At 41.0% G+C, this 25,195-nt stretch overlaps 1 protein-coding gene across 1 annotated transcript in view; it reads right to left on the bottom strand.

Annotated features, from left to right (window-relative positions):
• LOC138605301 (butyrophilin-like protein 2) overlaps positions 1-25,195 on the bottom strand; it is a 123,081-nt gene that overhangs the window by 87,706 nt on the left and 10,180 nt on the right. Inside the window, exon 4 of the mRNA XM_069677441.1 lies at positions 13,593-13,871. Within this exon, the coding sequence (XP_069533542.1) occupies positions 13,593-13,871 (279 nt within the window). The remainder of the gene's footprint in view (positions 1-13,592; positions 13,872-25,195) is intronic.

Here is a 25,195-nt window from a genome sequence, read left to right on the forward strand (position 1 = left end):
ATAACTTAACAAAGAGTCGGTCTAGACCTCCTCTTTCTGTAAAGTGTCTCGAGATAACCCTGGTTATGATTTGGCGCTATACAAATAAAATTTGATTGATTGAAGATCCGTTTAATCTTTACTTCTTGGGCTGACAGTTGGGCTGTCATGTCTTCTTAATGCCATGTTGTCATAACCCGTCCCGTAAGGCCATAACAAACAACGGGAGGGGACACGAGTTGCCAAAAGTGAATGAAATCATTTCTTACAAAATGAAGTGAAGGAGTTTACAAATGCTGTGAGATGTGTGAAATCTGTATCATCAGTGGTGTGCATGTGGGTGTGTGAGTATGATGTGATGAGATGTCTGAAGAGTGCACTAACACAAAGAACTAAACAAACTGTGGTGCTGGCGTTGAGTCCAGAGGGAGAGAGAGCTCCGTATAGCTGCAGCTGATCGTCCAGCTCCTCTGCAAGGAAACACATGCATTAATACAACACACAGTTACTATGCAGGGGCCGTCACACATATGCTGTCGTTACCTCTGGGTCAAAGGGGAGAGGAGATTATAACAACATATGTATGTTTCCACCAGATTGTAAAAGAGTCGGGAAAGTCCAAGTTCAATCACCAAATTGTCCCACTTTAGTAACCTTACCATAATCCAAATCCCAAGGAGGTCTCCGAGCCCCAAACTTTCTCCAACTCCAATATATTCACACATAGACATCTCCCAATGAATCAATGAATGATCAATCAATGAATCAGACTGTTCCTGGTCAGACATAGAACAGACATTTAGGGGGAAAAAGATCCACACATCCACAAATCAAAATGAAATCCAACTTCCGCCCTGAACCTCAGGGTTTCACTGATTCTGAAATATGTCCGCTCTGCACATCAAACACTACAGACAGCTACTTGCATGCCACATTGGACTGCACCGAGAAAACAACTGTGACATGACTTCACCAACAACCTGTCTTCTTTTGAGCTGCCATATTCAACTTTCAGTCATACTCTGGTTTATACAAACTCAGGCGTTACAGTTGCTCTGACACAGAGAGAAAAACGTCAGATATGTGCAGTATATAAACAATAACATAAGAAATAAAGATAAAGAATAACTGCTGAGAAGTGGAGCTCAGCTGATTTAAATATAATTGCCAGAATAAAGTTAAATACAAAATAAGAGTTACGATGCAGAGGAGTAACTCAGCAAACAGTATAAGTCAGTATTTATGTCAACATATTGCACAGTTGAATTATTGCACAATTATCCAGCTTGTGTACAGAAAGTTAACATAGCGATATTATGATTACATAAAGAACTATTTTGTATAAAGATAAGAAGGCAGTACAGTAATTACATACTAATGGTGTCACTGATAATCTACAATACAATTTTATATACTGCAACAGTAACCACCAAGGCCAGCAAAGTAACCCATCGTTAGCTGCATCTCAGTTCCACCCTCAGAGGAGGTCTATCTTCTTTTGACCGAGGCCCAGAGGAGGGTGTTGGCCGTGTGGGGGCCTGTGCCATGTCCTGCTATGGTCCACTTCCAGACCATATGGAGGCAGTCAGACCGCTGAGGAGCAGCACTGTGATTGATTAAATTACAGTTTTGTTTTTCCATTTTATTGTTTCCTTGTTTGTTTGTTTTGTTTGCCCGCTACTTCCTTTCTCCTCCTCGTGAGAAGAAGGGATGTTATGCACCGCCTGCCTCTGACCAGTACAGCTGATCATGTGTACATGAAATATTTCATTGACAATGAACGTCTTTGACATTGACATCTTTCCTGAATGATGAGCTTCCAGATCCTATGCTACTTACTGCTGACAAGCTGTCACATGCTCCAACAGTGTTGTGTCACTGCAGGGCCAATAACATTGCTCTAAGCTCCGTGGTAAATACTGATGAATGCTCTGATTTATGTTCCTCTCCCTGGAATAAATCCTGCTGCACCTGCACACTCTGTTCCAGGATCTTCGGAGCCATCTGTGAATGTAAATACTGAGTTTGAAAAATGCTGATCAAAACATTTCTGCACAATGTGTCACACCGGAAGTTTCTCTGACTGAGGCTTCAGTTCCTGCTTTATATTGAGATCTGTACTTGATGAGGGAACAACCAGAGAGGAGGAAAAGGAGGGACTGGGGCTGAGGGGCTGTAACGTAATTAAACCTGTTTCCTGTTTCTTAGTGCGAGTCCTACTGCCCCTGTAGATTAATCCAGTATGCTAACATTAACTTTACTCTCCTGATTCTTAAAGCTGTTTCTCCCACTACAGCTCACATGACTGATGAACTACCTTCTTCAGGTGTGATTCAGCTGATGATATGGAAGCTACATATCCAAAATCAAAGACTGATCTCACGAGTGCTCAGTATCTATTTTACAATGATGGTCTGCTCCCCTCTCCTGTCCTGACAAAGAATGAAGTATACTGATTATTTTTACTGCTTTAACTCTCTCCAGAGATTGTCCTCACACTTTAAATGAGATATGCTGTAAAGCACAGTGTGCGTCTAATTACTGGTGGAAGTGCAACACCTGACTCTTCCTCAGTCAGAAGGAATACGCACTTATTTTCTCCATGGAGCAGCAGTCTGTGCACTCTGGTTCTGCAATAAAAAAATAAATACAACAGAATATTACCAGGATGTAAAGTATACCAAAAAAATACCACAAGATTAAATGTGGTTCCTGAATAGTCTTCGACAGAATGGGCTAAGCGCTAATCACTTAAATTATCAAGAGAATTTAGCTGCAGTACTACACATATTCCACAAGGTGGAGCTCCAACAGAAGGAATGGAGGATGTCCATGGAATATAAATGGGCTGCTTCCCAAGTCTCTTAAATTGCATCCATGCTTCCTTCACTTGCGTTGTTCACTTGCGTCTTAGTCCCTCCCACCAGAGATGCATAGAGAGACGCGAGGAAACCAAGAGAGGAGAGAGGAAACGAGGGAATGTTTTTTAAGAGACATGAGACGTCCTTTCCGATGAAGCGTCACGTGCTGCGACGTCCGTTTGTGATGATCGCGTCAGCTGATCACCGCTGGATCAGCTGTCAGTCTGCTTTAACAGCTGTTAGTGTCTGCACACATGTGCTCTGTATTCATTCTAATGAAACACACAGTAACAGTGTTTCCTCTCTGTAACCTGTTACCTGTGTAACAAACACCTGCACATGAAGAACAGGCTGCAGTCTGTGTTCCTGCTGCAGAGCCAGACGGACATTTCCTACAGCACTGTGTGTTTATATTATTTGTTCATTATTTACATTTTCGATCACTGATCATCTGATCTGAATTAATTATTTAATAAGCCCAAATACTGTCTGTTCATGAACTGTGAACATTATTGATTAGGCTCAAAGTTTCAGGATAAATAGAAATCACGTCACGCTGATCAAACCCGACCTGATGATCACTCTCACACGTAGTGTTACCTGCTGACAGAGAGACTCTCCTGCTCCCTCTGAATTCATTCATTCATCTGTAATAAAAGTTAGCAGGGAAATAACTGATCATGACGAGAGGTATTTCTTTAGATTACATTTAATAGAAATTAATCTGTTTTTGCTGCTTTTGATTTTTAGATGATTTTTACTCAGATGTTGACCCAGAAAACAAATCAAATCTGCAGTTATTCACTGCATTTTATATATTTTACGACAAGTTATGATCAATATTTCGTTCTAAACGATCTCAGCTTGTCAGATACCAACTCATTATACCGACGTTGTTTAAAGTCGGTTTCAAGGCGCCCTGTAAAGTCTGTTTCAAGGTCCGCTTCTTCCTCTCTGCGGTATGAAACTCCGGTGATGAAGGACCCATGCAAACCCCTGGATCAGCTGTCAGTCTGCTTTAACAGCTGTTTGTGTCTGCACACATGTGCACTGTATTAATTCTAATGAAACACACAGTAACAGTGTTTCCTCTCTGTATCCTCCGAGCAGCGATAAGGGCTGCTTCCAAAGTCTCTTATTTGATAGCTCCTCGCTCCTCGCTCGAACCGGAAGTAGTTCCGGAGCCGCCATATTGAGGACCGTCTCAAAGCTCTTATCGCTGCTCGGAGGAGCGAGGAGAGAGGAGGGAGTTCCGAGGAGCGATAAGCGAGGATACACGAGAGCAGCCTCCACGGAAGTCTTTTACTGGCCGACACGCCCCCTTATTACAGATCAGTTAGTGATTGGACGCTGCAGCAGATCGGACTGATGTGAAACTTCACAACATCACCGGAGTTTCATATCGCAGAGAGGAAGAAGCGGACCTTAAAACAGACTTTACAGGGCGCCTTGAAACCGACTATAAACAACGTCGGTATAATGAGTCGGTATCTGACAAGCTGAGATCGTTTAGAACGAAATATTGATCATAACTTGTTGTAAAATATATAAAATGCAGTGAATAACTGCAGATTTGATTTGTTTTCTGAGTCAACATCTGAGTAAAAATAAGTTGTCTAAAAATCAAAAGCAGCAAAAACAGATTAATTTCTATTAAATGTAATCTAAAGAAATACCTCTCGTCATGATCAGTTATTTCCCTGCTAACTTTTATTACAGATGAATGAATGAATTCAGAGGGAGCAGGAGCGTCTCTCTGTCAGCAGGTAACACTACGTGTGAGAGTGATCATCAGTGAGGTCGGGTTTGATCAGCGTGACGTGATTTCTATTTATCCTGAAACTTTGAGCCTAATCAATAATGTTCATAGTTCATGAACAGACAGTATTTGGGCTTATTAAATAATTAATTCAGATCAGATGATCAGTGATCGAAAATGTAAATAATGGATGAATAATATAAAGACACAGTGCTGTAGGAAATGTCCGTCTGGCTCTGCAGCAGGAACACAGACTGCAGCCTGTTCTTCATGTGCAGGTGTTTGTTACACAGGTAACAGGTTACAGAGAGGAAACACTGTTACTGTGTGTTTATTAGAATGAATACAGAGCACATGTGTGCAGACACTAACAGCTGTTAAAGCAGACTGACAGCTGATCCAGCTGTGATCAGCTGACGCGATCATCACAAACGGACGTCGCAGCACGTGACGCTTCATCGGAAAGGACGTCTCATGTCTCTTAAAAAACATTCCCTCGTTTCCTCTCTCCTCTCTTGGTTTCCTCGCGTCTCTCCATGCATCTCTGGTGGGAGGGACTAAGACGCAAGTGAACGATGCAAGTGAAGGGAACATGGATGCAATTTAAGAGACTTGGGAAGCAGCCACTAGCTTTGAGACGGTCCTAAATATGGCGGCTCCGGAACTACTTCCGGCTCGGGCGAGGAGCGAGGAGCGAGGAGCTATCAAATAAGAGATTGGGAAGCAGCCATGGAGCCAAGCCTGTTAGCCAGGTTTAAATACACTAATAATAACACTAAGGCAGACTTCACACACAAACGTAACGCTTTGAAATACCAATCTGCACTCAATATTGTTCAGCAGCAAAATGCAGTTACGGACAAGAGGGCATCATTGATATGAGTTCCCTACATGTGTTTGAAGCATACAGTCTATGGTTTGTAGCATTAGCTTAAGCTTGGCATGATATTAGTTCAATTGCTTAGCATACTACAACAGTTTAGTGCCAAAGTAACAGCAGATAGTTTAAACCACGTGGCAAATGATACACGTGCAACTCATGACTCACATCCATATAGACGCATACCGACCGTCACAAAAGATTAAGTGAACTCAACAGATTGAGTAGCGACTCGCTGCTTCGGAGGCTGGAACCTCACATGAAGTTCATGACTGCGCTTGGAACAGCGTCACATGATCAAGCTAGGTCTGCTGGGAAATGTAGTTCGACAAAGCTAACGGGGAGTTTTCTGCTCTATTCTGTGCCGTTTTGAACAAATTCCCTGGTTTTTGAGAGATAAAGTTTGAATCACATTTACATTTTGCATTTTCTTACTGACATAAGGGACCCCTTACAGGGGAGAACAACCCCCCTCATAATCGTAACACTGATTAAGCATGTGCTTACTACCATTTACACTCTCAGATGCCATTGTAACTTTTTGTATTGTAAAACTTATCAGCCTAAATACTTCAGACCTGTTTCATAGAGATAAACAGAAAAACATTTCAATTTGAATCATGTTAATACCACTGACATACTTTAAATCAGAGGCTCGCTGTATTCAAACTGCTTGTGGACTCAACACGACAGCATTTATACTTTTCAAGTCATTGATCTTAAAAGCTTTCAGAAAATTAACAGCTGCCGGAGCGGTTCGTTGGGACCTGAGTGAGTTGAGTGATCCATGACAGATTGACGTGATGTGTCACGATCATGTCAGTTTCTATTGGTCCAAAGCTAACGAGGGTGGGCTCTGGACACAATATGCTTGTGTCATTGGTGCAAATGGTCCTCACCTGTAGACATGAAGTTTGTTATGATACAGCACAATTTTATGATTTAGTATAAATTTATTTTAATTATCTCACGGACCCCCCGGCTATGGTTCGCGGACCCTCAGGGGTCGTAGGACTCCACTTTGGGAACCACTGACATAAGAGACATTGCAGCCTCTTACCCACGACCCCATCGTCTGTGCACAATGATTCTCCAGGGTTTTGTTCAACTTGAGAGAAAATATCATTTATCAATATGTTGAATAAAAGCAGACTACATGGAGGAGTTCCTTTCTCCACTTCCACTGCTCCGGAAAAATGAAGACCCCACTCTCTCGCTACGTCATGGCCGGCCAGTCCAGCTGTGAACCCCATTGAAAACCTCCTGACTGTGATCAAGAGGAAGATGGACGGTCACAAGCCATTGAACAAAGCCGAGCTGCTCCAAGAGCGGCCTCACGTCACCCAGCAGCACTGTGACAGGCTGGTGGAGAGCATGCAGAGATGCATGAGAGCTGAGATTAAAAACCAGGTTACTCACCAGATATTGATCTTTGATCTCTTCCTGAGTTAAAACTTTAGTATTCTGTTGTTTAATGAATTTGTTCTCTTTGCATTATTCGAGCTCTGAAAAACATCTTTAGCATGTGAAGCTTAATCCAAAAGAGAACTGGACTTGTTTGAAGAAGTCTTTAACCCTAACCCTTCTTATAAAACAAACACAACAGAGAGTTTAGCTGCTGATTTGATCTGTTGTCTGAGTCACCGTCTCACAAAATATCAGTTAATTGGTCCGAACATCAAAAGTAGAAAAAAATAATGAATTTCTTTTGAATTTAATTAAAAAAAGATCTCTAGTTATGATCAGGTATTTGACCTGTTACCTTTTATTATGAATGAAATCAGATTCAGAGAGCAGAATAGTCTCTCAGTGAGTCAGTAACACTTTCATTCAGTCACATGTGAGGCTGATCAATAACGAGCGGCAGGTTTGAGACCGGGTTGGTTCTTACTCTCGTGTGAATTACTCCTGATCAATACATCTTACAAACAGTCATTCCTACATCAGACTGAAGCTTAAAGTCTTGCTTTGAAATGGATGTATCTTTCATTCCTGTAAATTATTTAAGATCAAGTTATGAACCAGCAAAGACACTCTTGATTGTCCCTGTAGTTATCAATGGGTCTTAAGTAAAAAAAGATGATTAAAAAATGTGAATTTGTCTTTTTGTTTGAGTTATCCTCTTTAATCAAATAAGCATTTAGTGTCGCAAAGAAGAAAGGACGGCCTTAAAAGTAGCCTGGATAATCTGTCCAACATCTGCCACGTGTGTGACAACCTGCCCCCAGAGCAGTGACACAACCATCACCCGACCTCTTGACAAAGACCTTATGGTAGCTACCACATGGCTTCAGCTAGCTAGCTGAAAGTCGGCTCAAATCACAGCTATTGCTTTCCTCTTTTTAGTGAATGTTTGATTGTAAAATGACTCGTCACCATAAAACCTTTAATACAAAAACTGCACCTACATGAAAAATTACTCCGACCCACAAACAACACAGAATGTCTTCTCACCTCCGTGTTTTGTGTCATCTCCACAAAAGGACCTAAAATGATCACCAGGCCAAATGTTTGATACGAACATGATGACACAGCGCCCTGTCATTTGGCTGTAATGAGCACCGTGACAACCGACCCCGCTCTCCCCTGACGGGATTTCTGTTTTTCCTGAAACTTTCAGCCCAATAAAAAACTTTGAGTGTTCATGAGACACCATAAACATATTTAAGTTTGATGATGAATTCACAATCAGATTATCAGTAATTAGAAAATGCTAATAATGAATGAAGGTCTTTTTGGTTCTCAGCAGCACACCTTCACGTGCAGGTGTTTGTTAAACAGGATACAAAGATTCAGATTCTTTCAGGGCGTCTGAGAGGACGTTTGTTGTTACTTTGTGTATTTTGCATCAATGACAAATCCAGATAGTGATTTACTATGGTAAATGGTAAATGGTTTTTACACTACATGTCACATTCACCCATACACACTGATGGCAGAGGCTGCTACGTAAAGTGCCCAACTGTCAATCAGATATCACATTCATACCCGTTGGCTATGCCACCGGGAGCAGTTTGGGGTTCAGTGTCTTGCCCAAGGACACTTCGACATGTAGCCTGACGGAGCTGGGGATAGAACCTCCAACCTTCTGATTGAAAGACGACCGACTCTACCACTGAGCCACAGCCGCCATTTCTTTGTGCGATGATGCTGAGAAGTGTTTCTTGTACATAAAAGTCTTTATTGTGTTAGCATGAGTATAAACTGACGTAAATGGACTGTACCTATATAGCTCTTTTCTAGACTTTGTGACCACTCACAGCTGCTTTTACACTACATGTGCCATTCACCCATTCACACACACACGTTCATACATTGATGGCAGAGGCTGCTACCTAAGGAGCAATTTGGGGTTCGGTGTCTTGCCCAAGGACACTTTGACATGTAGCCTGAGGGAGCTGGGGATTGAACCTCCGACCTTCCGAATGAAGGATGACCAACTCTACCACTGAGCCTCAGCCGCCCCGACAGTAGAACTAAATACTCGCGTTTTTTTTCCTCCTCACTAAACAAACTGCTGTGTTTCAGATTCATGATTAATGACAGACATTAAATAATGTTTCATTGACTCACAAGGTTTTTATTTCATATCTTTACACAGGCTGCAGAAGCTAACACAGGACAGCCGTTATTTAAGGAACAGAAGCAGAAGCATTTTGAGAGTTGAGCCCGTGTCCAAGCTGTGGGCACCATGCATCAATAGAACACATGATAATAATAAAGACTGAGCAGTGTAATACATCATGAAATCTGAAGGTTATTAGATAATTCTGTTTAAAAGACTTCTAAAGGTGTAAATTAAATCATCGTTTCAAATTCAAAACACAAAGTGAGATACCTGTGAAGGCTCTCAGTCATCCAGGTCATAGATGTTTCATTTTAATCACAAACACGACGGGACTTGGACTCAGAAAATGAGGGACAGATGTCGAGTTTGTGGGATCGGCTTGTTCGTATGTCAACAAAAGGTTCAGCACTTTTCACCGTAATGATCTCCATAAAAAAGACTACATGCACTAAAAATGTCCCAGAGTCCTTTGCAACTTAGAATACATTCTGTCATTAGATAATATAACATCACACACAAACAAATGTTTACAATAAGCTTATAAACACATAAAGTTATATGAACTGATGCTCACTTTTCATGTCATGAAACTTTTGCTAATTGCCTCTTAGACATCTTTGATGTTTGAAGGCACAGCGTGGTTAAACTGAGACCCAGCAGAGCGGGGGTAAGAGGTCCAAGGGGCTAAGTGCTCGATCACTGTATTCACACACCCTTACATTGCTACACGTACTCTTTACCTTCATACAACTCATCATGTAGACCCAGAGAACGATGTCTAATGCATTTGTTCTATGATACAGATTTACCCTGGTAAGTACTGATTAAGGAGCCTGCTGGTCGAACAGATCAAACTGATTCTCTTCTCTTGGTACGCTGCTGCCACTGCCAAGGACAAGCGCAGGCTGCAGCGTATCATCCGCTCTGCAGAGAGGGTGATTGGCTGCAATCTGCCATCTCTCAAGGACCTGTACACCTCCATTATTATAATGCAGTAGTGATTTGATATTGCTACAACTGGACTCTTCTATTGTCTGTACACAGTCACTATTTTTATTTTTACCTTTAAGTTTATACTGTAAGCTTTTTGCACTCTTCAACGTCCGGCACATCTGTCCAGTTTTTAATCGCACCTGTTGTACATATTTTGTATCATACGTATTGCTTTTTATATTTTTATTCTTATTGCCTATTTTTGATCTTATTCTATTTAAGTCTTTCACTTATTTTTATTCTAGTTCTGTGTTAATTGTTCTGCACCAAAACCACCAAAACAAATTCCTTGTATGTGTGAACCTACTTGGCAATAAACCTGATTCTGATTCTCTTTATTATCTGTCTTTTTGGTTTTAGTCCCTGAGCTTCTGTAGTTCTTCTGAAGTCATAAAAATAGGATTGTTTCAAAACCTGTTTAAAAATGTAGAAAAGAACAAACGTGTTGACAGCAGCATTTAGGAGGCAGCACATTTCTGTTGTTCAGCAGCCTTATGTTTACCTTCACCTGTTCACCTTAAGATCACAGGCCATCAAGCAGGTGAGTTGAGCGGCATCTGTCCAGGTCTCTCAGACAACAGTTTTGCTTCTTTGGAAAACGTGCAGCAAAGAAAAGAAAAGAAAACATCACACAGAGTCAACTTTGATATTTAACAGAACATATTTAGTTTTTCTGTCCACTTAGATTTGCCCCCTCAACAAATCTCAAAGTGAGACTCTAAGTTAAAATTGGCTTTGGAGGGAGGCCTGAAGGAGGTCCTGGAAAGGTTTTTGGTTGGAGTCTTTAAAAATCTAACTTAAACTTTCCGGTCCGTCCAAAGATTCTCATCCGAGCTTCAACCAACAAACGGACACGTAACAGTCGATCTCTGCACAGGTCTCATTTATAAAAGAGTGCATAGAATCCAAAGCAGGACTGTACGAAGGCAGAAAAACATGACGTGCAGTGAAAATAATGCTGAATTATAAAACCGTGCACATGCACACCTGCACACAATGTTCCTTTTAAACCGATTATTTCACATTATGTCAGAATGCATACCAGTGAGCCGGCTGATCGAAGGCTCTTCACGGAGAAAGATGGTAACAAGTGAGAGGAAGATAAAGGAAATCAACTTTCTGATGTTTGAGGATGACGTGGAGGTCAGAGAGCTCATTGTGTGAGAGCAGTCACTGGCTTTATTTCCACACTTTGCTCATTTTAAACTATCCACCTCACCATCTGCGTCGCCAACTTCCCCTGCCTGTAGGTATGTACGTACGCATGGCTCAGAGTCTGCTTACCGATGCGCAAAGTTTGTTTTCTGCAAATGTGCGACGCTTTTTCCTACTTTAGTGTTCATGTTTGTAATTCTAGTTAATATATTTGAAATTGATTTGATTTATTTTTGCTTCTACTTTGTTCCCTGTGTTTTATTTTGTTACTTCCCTCATCCCTCGCCAAGTCCTGGGAACCAAAGAACTACAGACCTTCTAGAAGCCTGAATGAATCTAAACATTAAAGCCCCTGGAAACTCAGCTTGAAATAGCAAAAATGCATATATGATATCAGTTGTGAGTGTGTCATAAAGCATCCACAAAAATCTGAGTGAAAATAAACGTTCAGAAACAATAGAAAATCTTCTTGAAAAACAGCTTGTTTGGCTGTGCAGACAATTTCTCAGGACTGTGTAGGCGTGGCAGCTCCCGTGCTGATTGACACCTGCCGGGGTCCGCCTGTCCGAGTTCTCATGGCAACTGTCAACACAACAATGGCACATGTGAAAGCAGTGTTTCCTCTAGGATTTTTTTCAGCAGCAGGGTAGAGGGTGTTGTACCACCCAGGTATGTGCTCATGTGCACATCATATCAAAACTATTGCTGTCAGGTGATTAAAAAAATGGCTTTGTAATCAATTGATTTCAATTAATCTCATATATCAATGATTTCTGTGAGAAGCACATAACATGTAGACTGACCCTCTTTCTAGATGGTTATTTCTTCCTTCCACACTTTAATTGTGCTTTCTTCTTCACCTCATTAAGTTTTAATTCACAAACTACTTTAATCTGATCACTTTGCTTCAGTCCCCCAGCACACCTGCACCTCTGCTCGCTGCACCACTGGCCCCGCTCAACCCCCCCACCCCCGCTTCTGTCTGTCTCTCTGTCTGCTGTGTTGATTGTCTTCATCAGCTGTCTGTTTCATTAAGTCACAAAAGTTACATGTTTTCTCTTTCGCAATTCAGTTCTCACAGCACGTGAGTCGCGTGTGCACGAGGGACGTTATTAATGACGTAGCGATCTAAACGATCGATCGTTACCAAATGACATCTCCTTTTATAAGCTTTTTAAAGCGCGACAATCAATGTAATTACAGTAGGGACGTACGGAGTTAGACAGACAATATCTCCTCATTTCAGTATAATATTGCACAGCTTGCTGGAGGGAGATCGCCAGGGAGCTGAAAGTTTGATACTGAGCGCACAGCTGATATGGGCACGTGGATTGTTTACACTGCGTGTTAGACCTGCGTATGTATGCCGATGTCAGCGATGCGGAGCGGACCCTCTTTTGCCGTTAGAAGTAAACTGGTTCCGCTGTTGTTTATGCGGTTGCCAAGACTTCACGAGTTCACTGTTTCAGTGCTCTTCCTCAATGAGGAGAGGATGGACGATCGTTGATTTGCAGCGGAAATCTCCAAAGAGTCGTTCAATTACAACTTCTGAAGCAGCGGCTGCAACAATTCATGTGTATGTGGCGGAAACACTGCTGCTTCTCCAAGTCCGCCGCATTTACAACATAAAAGAATGACACGTTGTCATCTCAGATGGTGGATGTGCACCCGGGGACAGCACACACAGGCATGATGGGGAAAAAAGGCGAGCGTTAGGTAGGTAACTGCAACAGGTGTGTGCAGAGATGTTCAAGGTATGTGGACACGAGTTAGCGCAGACTCAGAGAGAGGGATTGATAGCGAGCCCAGAAGTGTTATTGCACCTGTGAGGGCGGGGCAACTGCTGTTGATTATTTCACGATTGGTTCCAGAAAATTTATGACGACATAAATATCTTCACTGACTACGCCCAATTTAACCCCAGCGTCAGGGAAGTTAACAAAGTAAGAATGGCAATAACTCCAGTTTGGATTAAAAGTCATTTCTAAAACGTTTAACATGCTTACAAGTGTGTACATGTGATTTTGTGGATTTGGGTTTCCAGGGGCTTTAAGTTACCTCTCTCTGTGAAACAGGCTGGAGTTACCCCTCTTTCTCTGGTTTGAGTTACCTCCCTCTGTGAAACGGAAAACTCAGAGTTTCCCTCATTTCAGGGTCAACAGACTCAGAGTTTTCACTAAACCTGCTTTGTGAAACGGACCCCTGGTTGCAGCAGTTATTTATAAATCTATTAAAGCTTTTATGTGTGAAGTTTATTTAATTCTTGTTTGTGGAGTTTGTGTGTTTTTGTGTGACTGATCAGACTGATCTGTTCAGTCCGCATTAATAAATATATATGGAAATAAAAACACATTAACAAATTATTTGAATATAAAATACTAAAAGGAGGAATCTCACCACTGATATGTGCATATATTTTCACCTCAGTCTGGTGGTTGATCTCCTCCTGAGTGACGACACAGCGGTAGTGGTCGGTCTGGGTCACAGTAGTTTGGAGGATGATGTCGTAGCTGCCTCCTCTTTCTGTGACCTGTGGTTCTTTAGCATGAAGGGTGTTTCCAGAACTGTCCTGCCACTCCACTTTAGGTTTAGGAGAAGCTCCTCTGACAACACACTGCAGCAGCTCCCAGTCCTTTGTTTCCTCAAGTGTGGTCACAGACGGCTCTGGAGCTGCGCCTGAGAATATTGTGACACAGTCAATGACACGTGACTGATAAAGGACAATAAACAGAGTATAAATGTAACATTTTTTGGATGACGGTGTTTATGGAGAAGAAAAACATTAGAAAGAAGAAGAAATTAAAAGAACACAAGCTTTAGTTTCACATCACAGAATTGTTAGATAGGACATGATCTCAAACACATTTAACCTCTACCAAAACTTTGGTAACTTTTTACAAACTATTTCTGACTAACATCAGGACAGAAGCACAGATGCTGCGCAGGCTTTTGGGTGACACTTGAATCTTATATCATATCATTGTCATATCAAAGTATGGTACAACATTATGCTGGTTTTCAGTCTGTTCTGCTTATAATGATGCAGCCCTGCAGTAACTCCTCCCTTCATGAAGGTTATAATGTTCTGTTTTGTTGAAACGGTTTCAGAAGGAGGTTGATTTGCATTTATGTTCATTTAGGAGTCTGCAGTTTGTGATGCTGTTGAACTGTAGTGAATTACAGCAACAGGTCTTCATTATTTGTCCACCCTGATATATCAATGAGGATACAGAGACAATGTTTGTAAAATTAATCGACCACCTTATTATTTCAGATAGGCACCCCTAAACACTGGATTCATTTTGACACAGGTAACCTTTATAAGCATTAGGTATCAACCGGAAGTGGCCAATTCACATAAAAAATGATATTATGAAACAAGTTAAGTTCTTATAAAACTTTTAATATGTTATCAAAACGTGTGATGAGCTACAGAACATGAGAGGTGAAGTAGAGATCAGTGATGCCATCATCATCCGGACTCACCTGGGATGTTTTCCTCTGACCTGTCCTTTAAGATAACACCTGAGAGACAAAACAAATCATACGTTAGAGTAAAATATTATCAACTTGGCCATGAATGGGAAAACCTAAATTTAAACGCTTTATAAACTATGGACTGCTGAAATTCCAATGTGCAGGTAGACATTATGGATCATGTGTCACATGTCTGATAGAAACAGTATCGATCCAGATGTGGCTGCAGCTCTGTGGGGATGAGGACCATCTGGGACTCTTCAACCGTCTCTAACTGTTCAATGAAAGAACTCACCAACAACAAGCTGAATGTGGAATTCTTGACTCGGCTGAAGACGTGGAAAAATACAGGTGTAGTTTCCACTGTGTCAAGGATACTGTATGTTAAAGTAGTGGAATAAGTACTCAGATCCTTTACTTCGGTAAAAGTTCTTAAACCACACTGTTAACGGACTCCACAACAAGTAAAAGTATTAAAGTATCATCAGCTAAATAAACCAAAAGTAAAACATATTAAAGTAAACGTAGTCTTTGTGCAGTAAAATGGTAACTCTCAGTGTTTAACTGTTATTTGTGATGTTTTAATATTTCTGCTGCATTGATGTGTTTGTTGCATTTTACTGCTTTAGATATTTATTTCCATCAAACACAGTCCGAACACACAGTTTGACATGTTTCATGTTTTATTCAAACGTTTGTATAGAAATGATGAAGCTCTGCCTGAAATGACATGAAACCCTACAAGAGCTTCATCAGTCAGCAGCATAAACAGACATGAACTTTCAGATATAGAGCACAATGCAAACATCACAGTCAACAACAGTAAACACTCAGAGTCCAGTTTATTAGGTACACCTGGCTAACACTAATGCAGGCTAATACAACAGTGCTGTGATAAATGATGAAGGTTATAATGTTCAGTGTTGAGCTCAGTCTAACTGTTCTGCATTAAACAGTGTTTCTGTTATTGAGCCGCCCTCATTGATATAAATGTGGACGACTAAATAATAAAAACAGCGTCAGTAGCCTGCGTTAGCTTTAGCATTAGCATCAGCTCGGTGTACCTAATAAACGGGACTCTGAGTGTGTAGTTCAGTGTGTAACTGTACCTGACACACTCTGGCTGAGCACATGAAGAAATAGAAAGAAGCAACACATGCTCGTCCCAAATAATGTCAACAACACAAATATGTCAATAAAAAAATAAGTCACATTATATTTGACTTTAGCTGCTAAATATTCACATGTACATTTGACCTCATTATAGGAGAAGAAAACACAAACAGAAACGTCCATTCTTCACTCGCTGCCTGTAATAATTTTATAAAAGTTATTACATTATTATTATGTTATTACATAAAATCATCAGCCAGTATTCTTCAGGTTGTTACGTAGTAATTTTTTCTTCAAGATCCTTTAAAATAAATCTTTGTCCTTTTTAACTCGTCTTGTAATTGTGTTGTTCTTTATTTGCATTTTTACTACGTGTTGGATTTTGGGGGATTTAACATTATGAATGAATTAAGACATGATAGCAATGCTGGATAGAAAAACTATTAAATATACAAAAAATAAACATCACAACAGAGTGGAAAGATTGTGGAATAATGGAGCCTTTAGTTGATCTACATTTCCATCAAAGCTGTACAATTGAACCTTAGAAACATTAACACATTTCCTTAATCTATATCAGAACGATACAATAGGGACTGTCCTTTCCAGAGGCTCTTTACATAACGGGGAAGAGAACATTTTTATGCATCATCTCAGGGTCATCTGTGTACAGACCAATGACTTATGGTAGACACTACTGCCGGCAAATTCTGACAAATGTACCATAAAATCTAAAATGATAGATTGTCCCTGTTCGATCAACATAATAAAAAATGAAATACTGTAAAACTCTGGATCACATTCAGGAATTATATTTAAAAAAATGTTCTGCATGAAAGTTGCAGTGTGGTTAAGGCAGAGTCAGAGTTGGATGTATATGTTGGGAAAACATTCAGAAGTCTGTTTGGAGGCATTTCAGTGTTTTATATGGAATAAAAATGTCTTTGCTATGCAAGTATTGTGTGTTTAAATGGTTCTGTCAGGCAATAGAAAAATAATCTAATTAATTACAGGCTTTGTAATTAATTAATTAATCGAGATTAATCGCATATATTACTAATTTTTGTGAGAAGCACATCACACGTAGGCTTACTCAGTCTGGATGTTTCTGGATCGTTATATCTTACTTTCACACTTGCGCTCTCTTCTTCATCTTATTAAGTTTTAATTCACAATCTACTTTAATCTGATCACTTTGCTTCCCTTCTGCCCCCCACCACACCTGCACACGGCTGCTCTGCACCCTGCCCCCTCTTCCTGTCTGTGTCTCTGTCTGCTTTGTTGGCTGTCTTTATCAGCAGTCTGTTTCATTAAGTCACAAAAGTTAAGCCGCGTGTGCACGAGGGATGACACTAATTTCAAAACGATCGATCGTTTCCAAAAGACATTGACACATTTTACGAGCTTCAAAGCGGCGAGGACGTCTCTGTCTGCGTTTGTCTGCAGAGCGTGTGTGTGCAGACCCTCCTCGTGACAGGTAGGCTACGAGAGGAGGAGAGAGGGGGGCAGATTGTCCACTTATTGATCAACTTCGGATGGATAAAATAATACACAAAATAAAAACCAGGTAACATGGTCATGTGTTTCGGTCATGTTTATAAAGTTGCCGTATACGGTTGTATGATCAGTGACGTGCAAGATCAGGGGATATAATAGAGTACAATTAATCTGCGATTAACATGTTAATTTGACAGCCCTAGTTTAAAAACATTAGCTGCGTCTTAATTCAGGGGCTGCATCCTACAAAGATTTACATGTAAGGTGCATTTCTTGGCCGCTTAAGAGTTTACCATCTCGTTTGAATTGGCACGCAATGAATCTCTGGACACGTTGGGCCACAAAGGAGTTTAGTTTAGTGGTGACGTTTGAGTGTTCATCGGCTCTCTGCTCTCGCTCTCTGCAGTGACAGTGTGTTCTTGCCGTGAACCTGCAGTAAAAGAAAGCAAAATGTCACGAATGAAAATACTTCCTGTCTTGATCTCATTCAGACAGCGCAAACTATCAAAGTTTCCTCTTTACAGGTTTTATCTGGGCGGCACACTCAAAGGCTTTTTTCATGAATCTTGTTTCACATGGTTTTGGAAATACAGCTCATAATGCAGATTTACTCAAAAGTATTCCTGAAATCAGTTAGTTTCTCTATTCAAGGCTGCTTTTTAGCCGACCACTAGAGCTCCACCAATAACTTATTATTAGAATAAAAAGAGGCCTGCCATTGCAGCGTTACTATTTCCTGTACAATGCTGTTCAGTCTGGGACTCACAGTTAGGGCACCTTATGTTTGCTTGAATCTGTATATAACTCCATCACTAAAAAGATTGAAAACCACTTTTTTTTTGATAAAAAGTCAAAGATACACGCCTGGGTAACAAAATACTTTGTGGGAACAGGTGATCTACGACTCCCAGGGTGCATTTCAGCACCCCAGTCACCAAGCTAAAAACATGCTTAGGCTACTTAAGCCCTTTTTAACCAGAGATTACAAACAGTCTATCAAGCTCTGTTGTTACGTTGCCTTGATACGTTTTGATTTAACCAAATAATGCAGAAATATTGGTGTCCCAGTTGGGATTTTACCCAGCTTTACGGTGTTGCCATGACGTCACATACACACACAGTGCAGTGCTGTCTCCACTGTTCACACAGACTCCATTTGGCCTCTGTTACACCTCTGTTACTACCTCCACTGCTGGTTCAGGGGGGAAACGACTTCGCCCCACTCCTTACTCTTTCCACAGTGAGCAAGGTGTAATGGAGGTGTAACAGTCCCGTCCAGAGCAGGCTGTGTAAAAGGGGCTTCACTCTGCTACAGGTGGGTGAAAGCTGATGATAATGATTTTGAGAAAACTGAATTTAAAATCTGCTGCTTGAATCAATTCTGGGTACATGTTTGATGAATACAGTGAATTCTGAGCTGATACTGTTTACGATATGATACTGTTTACATTTGTTTACAGTTTTGGTAATTTGGGTTATTCACGATTGTTTTTCTGTCTGAAAAGTATAAGAAGTACGAAAATGCCTGATGACTGAACATGTCCCTTCCTGAGATGATAAATCAGGTAAAGCTCAGAGATTTGTTTAAACAAACTTAATGGTCAGTGACATGATGTATCAGAAAACTCTGCCTGTTGACTTGATCATAAATGTAGTCTTGGTTAATGACGTATTGTATGTAAGTAACATTTAATGCAAAGAATATGGACAGAAGAAAGTTAAAGTATCTGTTGTGGCTTATCTGCACTTTATGGATCTGTGGGTACACATTATAAACTTACCATTATTTCTGCGTGTGGCAGTGTTTGAACCTCCAGGACGAGTTTTTAATACACAATAAAGAATAAAACCAACAACAAGAGTTCCGATGATTCCAGTAACAGCTCCAGTAACAGCTCCAATTATTCCAGTGATCCATTTTCCTGATGTTTCCTCTGAAACACATGTAAAGAAAGATATACAAATTAGAAACTGTTGTTGTAGAATTGTCCATACAGTTATCTACATGTACTTATATATCTTCACCTATCACCAGAGGTAGACCCTCACTGCTCCTGCAGGGAGGGGCCTAATATTCAGATAATAATGAGTCCTGATAACAAAGTAGAGCAAGTCCTGGTTAATCTCATCACCTGCCTCTTGTGCCCACAAACTCAACCCTCCACAGTTTGCTTGTGAAAGCAGCAGCAGAAGAAGAGGCTGCTGTCCTTCCTGTGTGTGATATGAATAAAGAGCAGCTGCAGTAAAGCCTGTTACAGTCATGTTGTTAGAGTTCAGCTTTTAACACTGTGAGAGCCCACATATCTGCAGAGTGGACATGATGCTGAAGTTTACACGGCTCTTAAATGGTGCAGGGTCAGACCACAGAGGGTCTACAAGAGAGGATGTGAGTCTGTGGAGCTCATCATTACATCTTGTGTTCATTTCTGTGTACAACAATAAAACATGTGTTCAAAAGTGTCACATTTAGTGGTCAGGAACATTCCTGGATTATTAACTCTGTTTCTCTGTGACGCTGTTTATGTCTAAACAAATGAACACCACACATTTATTTGCTCTTCAAAGGAAGGTTTTGTGTTTCTCAAGTCTTATTGATCTGCTCACGTGCCATATATACATGAAACACACGTATTAGTCCCTGTAATAATGACTCCTGTCCACACTGCTGATGAAGTAACACCTTGATGGAGCCACTACACAGTAAAAGAGGAGGACAAATATCCACAACCCGTGTTACGTCCAAAAATGCTTCCTCACGTTCAGCTGAAGATAATGTTCTGCAGTCTGAGTTCCTCCTGATGATTCTTGTGTTCTGATGGAGCTGAAAAAGATCTTAAAGTGTTGCTTAAAGAGAGGACACAATCAGAGATCTCTACAATCTTTGAAAGAAAGACAAAAAATGAGTCCAAGAAAAGTCTTCCTCAGTTTTTACTCCCCTCATGTCGCTGGATTTTTAGGCCCATTAAAGTCTCAAATAAACACTAAAAACCTTTTGATAATGTGACTTTGAATGTGATCGTTAAAGAACTGTGAGCACGTGCAGAGAGTGAGACATTAAACAGAGTGAACTCAACCTGACAGCGCCCTCTAGTGGACAAACACTGAAACAGAGACACTGTTTCTAAACTCCAAACTAAATGGGAGTAAATGTGGAGGAGGTGACGTTTGTGATCTCCTGGTTTCAGGCTCAGACAGATGAGGACGATTTCTGCACACATTTAGAAAGAACAACGTGTCGCTGTTGTTTTAATCTCTGTTTTCACTTTGACTTCAAACCTAAAGCTGCTTTAAAGTGAGCTCTGCTTGTAGTCCACCAACACTCTGCTGCAGTGAATGAAGACAGGAAAGAAGCTACATTCCTCCCAACATGTTTGTAACCTGAGACCCTCACTGTCATTTCATGGGGATGAATCACATGTTTATATTGTCCAGTAAAAACTGCAGGTTAAAGCCTGTATGTGTCTCTATGCTACCAAAGGATTCCCATTAACTATCATTGTATATATTCAGAGTTAAAGTTTGCTCCTAGTTTTTAGTTTCTAGTTCATAAATAAAGTCCTAAAAATAGGATTCAAGTCTTTGAACATCTTCAGAGTGTCCTTGTTGATGTTTGTGATTCATGAATCACTCAGCTGCTGTAATTCTGCACTTTCACACTGATTCATAAAATACTCTCTCTCTAATGTGACTGTCTGATTACAGCTAACAAACCCTCAGAGAGCCTCTGTGTGTGTCGGAGCCACATGAGGGAGAATACAGATTTCACTTTACAACTAGTTTTATTTTCACTTCAGGCTCAAAAATAGGACTTCTTGTAAAAACTTGAGTCTCTAAATCATCATCTATTCTACACGCCGCCTATTTGACCTTCTGTACTCTCCCTCTGACCCGGTCCCCGAGTGTGTCATCTCTCTCAATGCAGAAAAACCGTTTGATCGCGCGGAGTGGAAGTACTTATTTTCTGTTGTGGGAACATTCGGCCTCAGACCAAGCTTTATCAAGTGGATAAATGACTGTATCTTTGCCCTACTGCCTCAATCCTAACCAACTCTCAACAGTCCACTTCCTGTTATGGCGCGGTGCTGAGCGGACAGGTGTTAGGACCCCTCCGTCAAGTTCAAAGAATTTTGCAACTTAACAACCAAAACTAATTCTGACCACCATATATTATATTGTCGAGGACAAAGTGGGTTCCAAATGCCACCGAAACCGCCAAAGCAGTCACAGAAATCTGCTAAATTAGACTCCTAGCTGCAAGTTAGCGGGGAAGCTAATGAAGAAGCTAAAGACGCTAGCATGGCTACCAGCCCAGACAGTATCCTGTCCGCTATTCAAGGGATGAAGGACGACTTCGTGCAGAGATTCGAGGGACTTTTCGAAGCAATTCAAGGGTTACAGTCTGATTTGAAAGCAGTGACGGTTCGTATCTCCGAAGCTGAAGACAGAGTTAGTGCTAACGAGGACAATATTACATCCCTGCTAGCTCAGAACACGACCATGAAAGCGGCCATTGAGGAGTTAACAAATAAGTTGGACGATTTGGAAAACCGCAGCCGCCGCTCGAATCTCCGTCTCGTGGGTCTCCCGGAAGGGAGGGAAGGGACTGACTTGTGCTCGTTTTTGGAGAAGCGGCTGCCTGAGGTGCTTGGTGCAGGTAACTTCCCTAGACAACTACTGATAGAGAGAGCACGTAGAATTGGAAAACCCAGTGAAGCTGAAGCGCGGCCGGCGGCGCGACCCAGAGTGGCGATAATGAAACTCCTCAACTACGCGGACTAAACACGGATTATGAGGGCTGCCAGGGTGAAGGGGCACTTACTTTAGGACAACCAAAGGATCATGCTCTTTCCAGACATCTCTGCTGACCTCCAGAAGCGAAGAAAAGTGTTCGATCAAGTGAAGAAAGAGTTGGCGTCTCTCTCCATTCCGGATCTACGCTACGGGATTGTTCACCCGGCGACACTTCTCATCACGCACGAGAGAAGACGCCACACTTTTGACACAGCAGCGGCGGCGGAGAAATTTGTACGGAAACTAAGGGATGATAATCCTGAACCCGTGGACAACTGAGGGACAACATAACAGAGTTATACCTTGGGACTTTCACGTTGCCTAAATAAATAGGTATGTTATAAATATACGGTGGATATACGACAATATTGGCATTATTTTCATCGCACAGTAATTATTTAATCACTGAGTCTATGTTTAATTGATGTTCATCTGTGTGGCATTAATCACAAACTGAATCCCGATTTACTGTGGTTATGACATCATTACTGTTTAACGGAGGTTGGGGCGGGCGGGGGGGGGTCACTCTGGCTGTCAAGTAGGCTGTTCCTCACCATGACAACAGCATGTGTGGACCAGCGTAGCTCCACAGTTGGGCTCCTGTGTGAGCTCTGTAGGATGTGTTTTCTTTGGGGGGGGTGGGTGTATTTCAGTTGGGGAAGTACACTCAGTAATGTTCCCAAGTTCCTCTTTGTTACTTTTGCATCTTTTTATGTTTGGTTTTTCTCTTCTCATGTTACTTTCTACATCAGCAGCAGCCACTTGAAGTTTATTCAGCCTGACATGATTCTGATTTTTTACTCATGACCTCTGAACTTCAGTTTACCTCCTGGACTGTAAGAGGATTCAACAAAATTGTCAAGTTAAAGCAAGTTATGAGCAGGATTCGACAGTTCAATTCCAAAATAGTTTTCCTTCAGGAGACTCATGTAACTGCAGAGGACGTGATCAGAGTGAGGAGGAGACGGTCTGCTCAGGTGTTTTCGGCTTCCTTTAGCTCACATGCACGAGGAGTAATCACTCTCATACATAAATCACTTCCTTTTGAGCTAATCAGTGTGACTGAAGGTTCTTTTGGCAGATATCTTATTGTCCAATGCTAAACTTAGTGAATGTATATGGGACAAACAGTGATAACGCAACATTTTACAGATACCTTGTCCTATCATGAGCTGCCCTGCCTGGTCATCTTATCATTGGGGGTGATTTTAATTGTGTACTACAGCCAGAGCTGGACAGATCCACTGGGTTAGACACCTCACACCCACAGACTAGAAAAGAGCTGCTTCAGTGCATAAAAGATTTTAATGTAATTGATGTGTGGAGAAGTAGACACCCAAATCAGTCAACATTCTCCTGTTACTCCAGTACCTACCAAACCTTTTCAAGGATCGATTATTACCTAGTTTCTGCAGACCTAGAATCACTTATTACTAACTGTTGGTATGATAGCAGAATAATCTCAGGCCATGCCTCAACATTGTCTATCATCCTTCTAGATGGCGGCTTCAGACAACTTGGCTCAGAGACCCTGAATTTATAAAATGTCTTGGAGCACAAATAGATGTCTGTTCTGAAGATAACACGGATCAAACATCTGCAGCTGTGAGGTGGGAAGCCTTTACAGCTTTTATAAGAGGCCAGATGATCAGCTATACTAGCTTCAAACACAAATCTTACAGGATGGTTTTTGGAAAAACTGGAAAAATCTATCAAAGAAACTGAAACTCAAATCCGCCAAAATCCATGCCAACAGCTGATTGTGGAACTACATAAACAGAGAGCTAGATATAATGTTTTATCTGCAAATGAGGCAACAAAAAGCCTGATGAGACTAAAACAATCCTATTATGAACATGGTGAGGAAGCTGGGAAGCTATTAGCTTGGCGCATTAGACAGATACAAACAGAAAAAGCAATCAACTCAATTCAAACAAATAATGGAGAGACAACTTCTGATCCAAAGGAAATCAATCATTCTTTTCTAGAATTGTACACTTCCTTGTATAGCTCTGAGTATTCAGATTCAGCTCCAAACCTACAAAAAGAATTGTTGGATAAACTAGAATTTACTCCTCTGAGTGAAGAAATTCTGGGCTCTTTAGAGCTTGACCTTGGGACACAGGAACTGTCTGAGGCTATTAATAGCTTGAAAGGAGGAAAAAGGACCCGATGGGATTCCAATTGAAATATATCAAATCTTTAAGTCAGAACTAATACCACCCCTGCTAGATATGTCTCGAGAATCATTTGATAAAGGATCCCTTCCTCCCTCGCTGAACATTGCTGTTATTACACTATTACTGAAACCTGGGAAACCTTCAACTCAGTGTGGATCATATTGGCCAATATCTCTCCTCAATAATGATCTTAAAATGTTATGTAAAGTACTAGCTAAGAGATTGGAGCCAATTCTACCAACAATAGTTCATCCTGACCAGAAAGGATTTGTGCAGGGGAGGCAAGGGTTTCACAACATAAGAAGAGTGCTGAACGTACTTTTTGAGAAAACTAATACCTCAGATAAAGCTACGCTGTCATTGGACGCGGAAAAGGCCTTTGACAGAATAGAATGGCAACATCTTTTTGAAGTTATGGAGAGGTTTGGTATTGGGGGTAGGTTTCTCAGATGGGTACAGCTTCTTTACTCTAACCCACAAGCTGAGATTTTAACTAACGGGTTCACATCAACTCTATTCAAGCTCAACAGAGGAACAAGGCAGGGCTGTCCTCTGTCTCCTCTTCTATTCACTCTGGCTATTGAGCCACTAGCCATGTTTGTTCGTAAACATACAAATATATCAGGAATAAAACGAGGAGATATCGAACATGGAATTTCCCTCTATGCAGACGATGTCATTTTGTTTTGCTCAAACCTGCAGCAAACTTTACCCGCCTTACTTGACTTGATGCAAACCTTCAGTACATTTTCAGGATACAAAATACATAATAATAAATCTGTAATAATGTTTTTGGCGGAAAATGAAAGACTCAACCCTCCGGTTTCAACCCCATTTGTGGTATCAAAACAATTTACTTAGCTAGGTGTTCACATCACCCCTACTATCAGCCAAATTATACAAGCAAATTATAATCCCCTCACAGATTCGGTCTTGCAGCTC

Source organism: Semicossyphus pulcher, unplaced genomic scaffold (genome assembly GCF_022749685.1).
Source record: "Semicossyphus pulcher isolate SPU_LCO1_2020_fin unplaced genomic scaffold, fSemPul1.0.p SCAF_3, whole genome shotgun sequence".
Classification (NCBI taxonomy): Eukaryota; Metazoa; Chordata; class Actinopteri; order Labriformes; family Labridae; genus Semicossyphus; species Semicossyphus pulcher.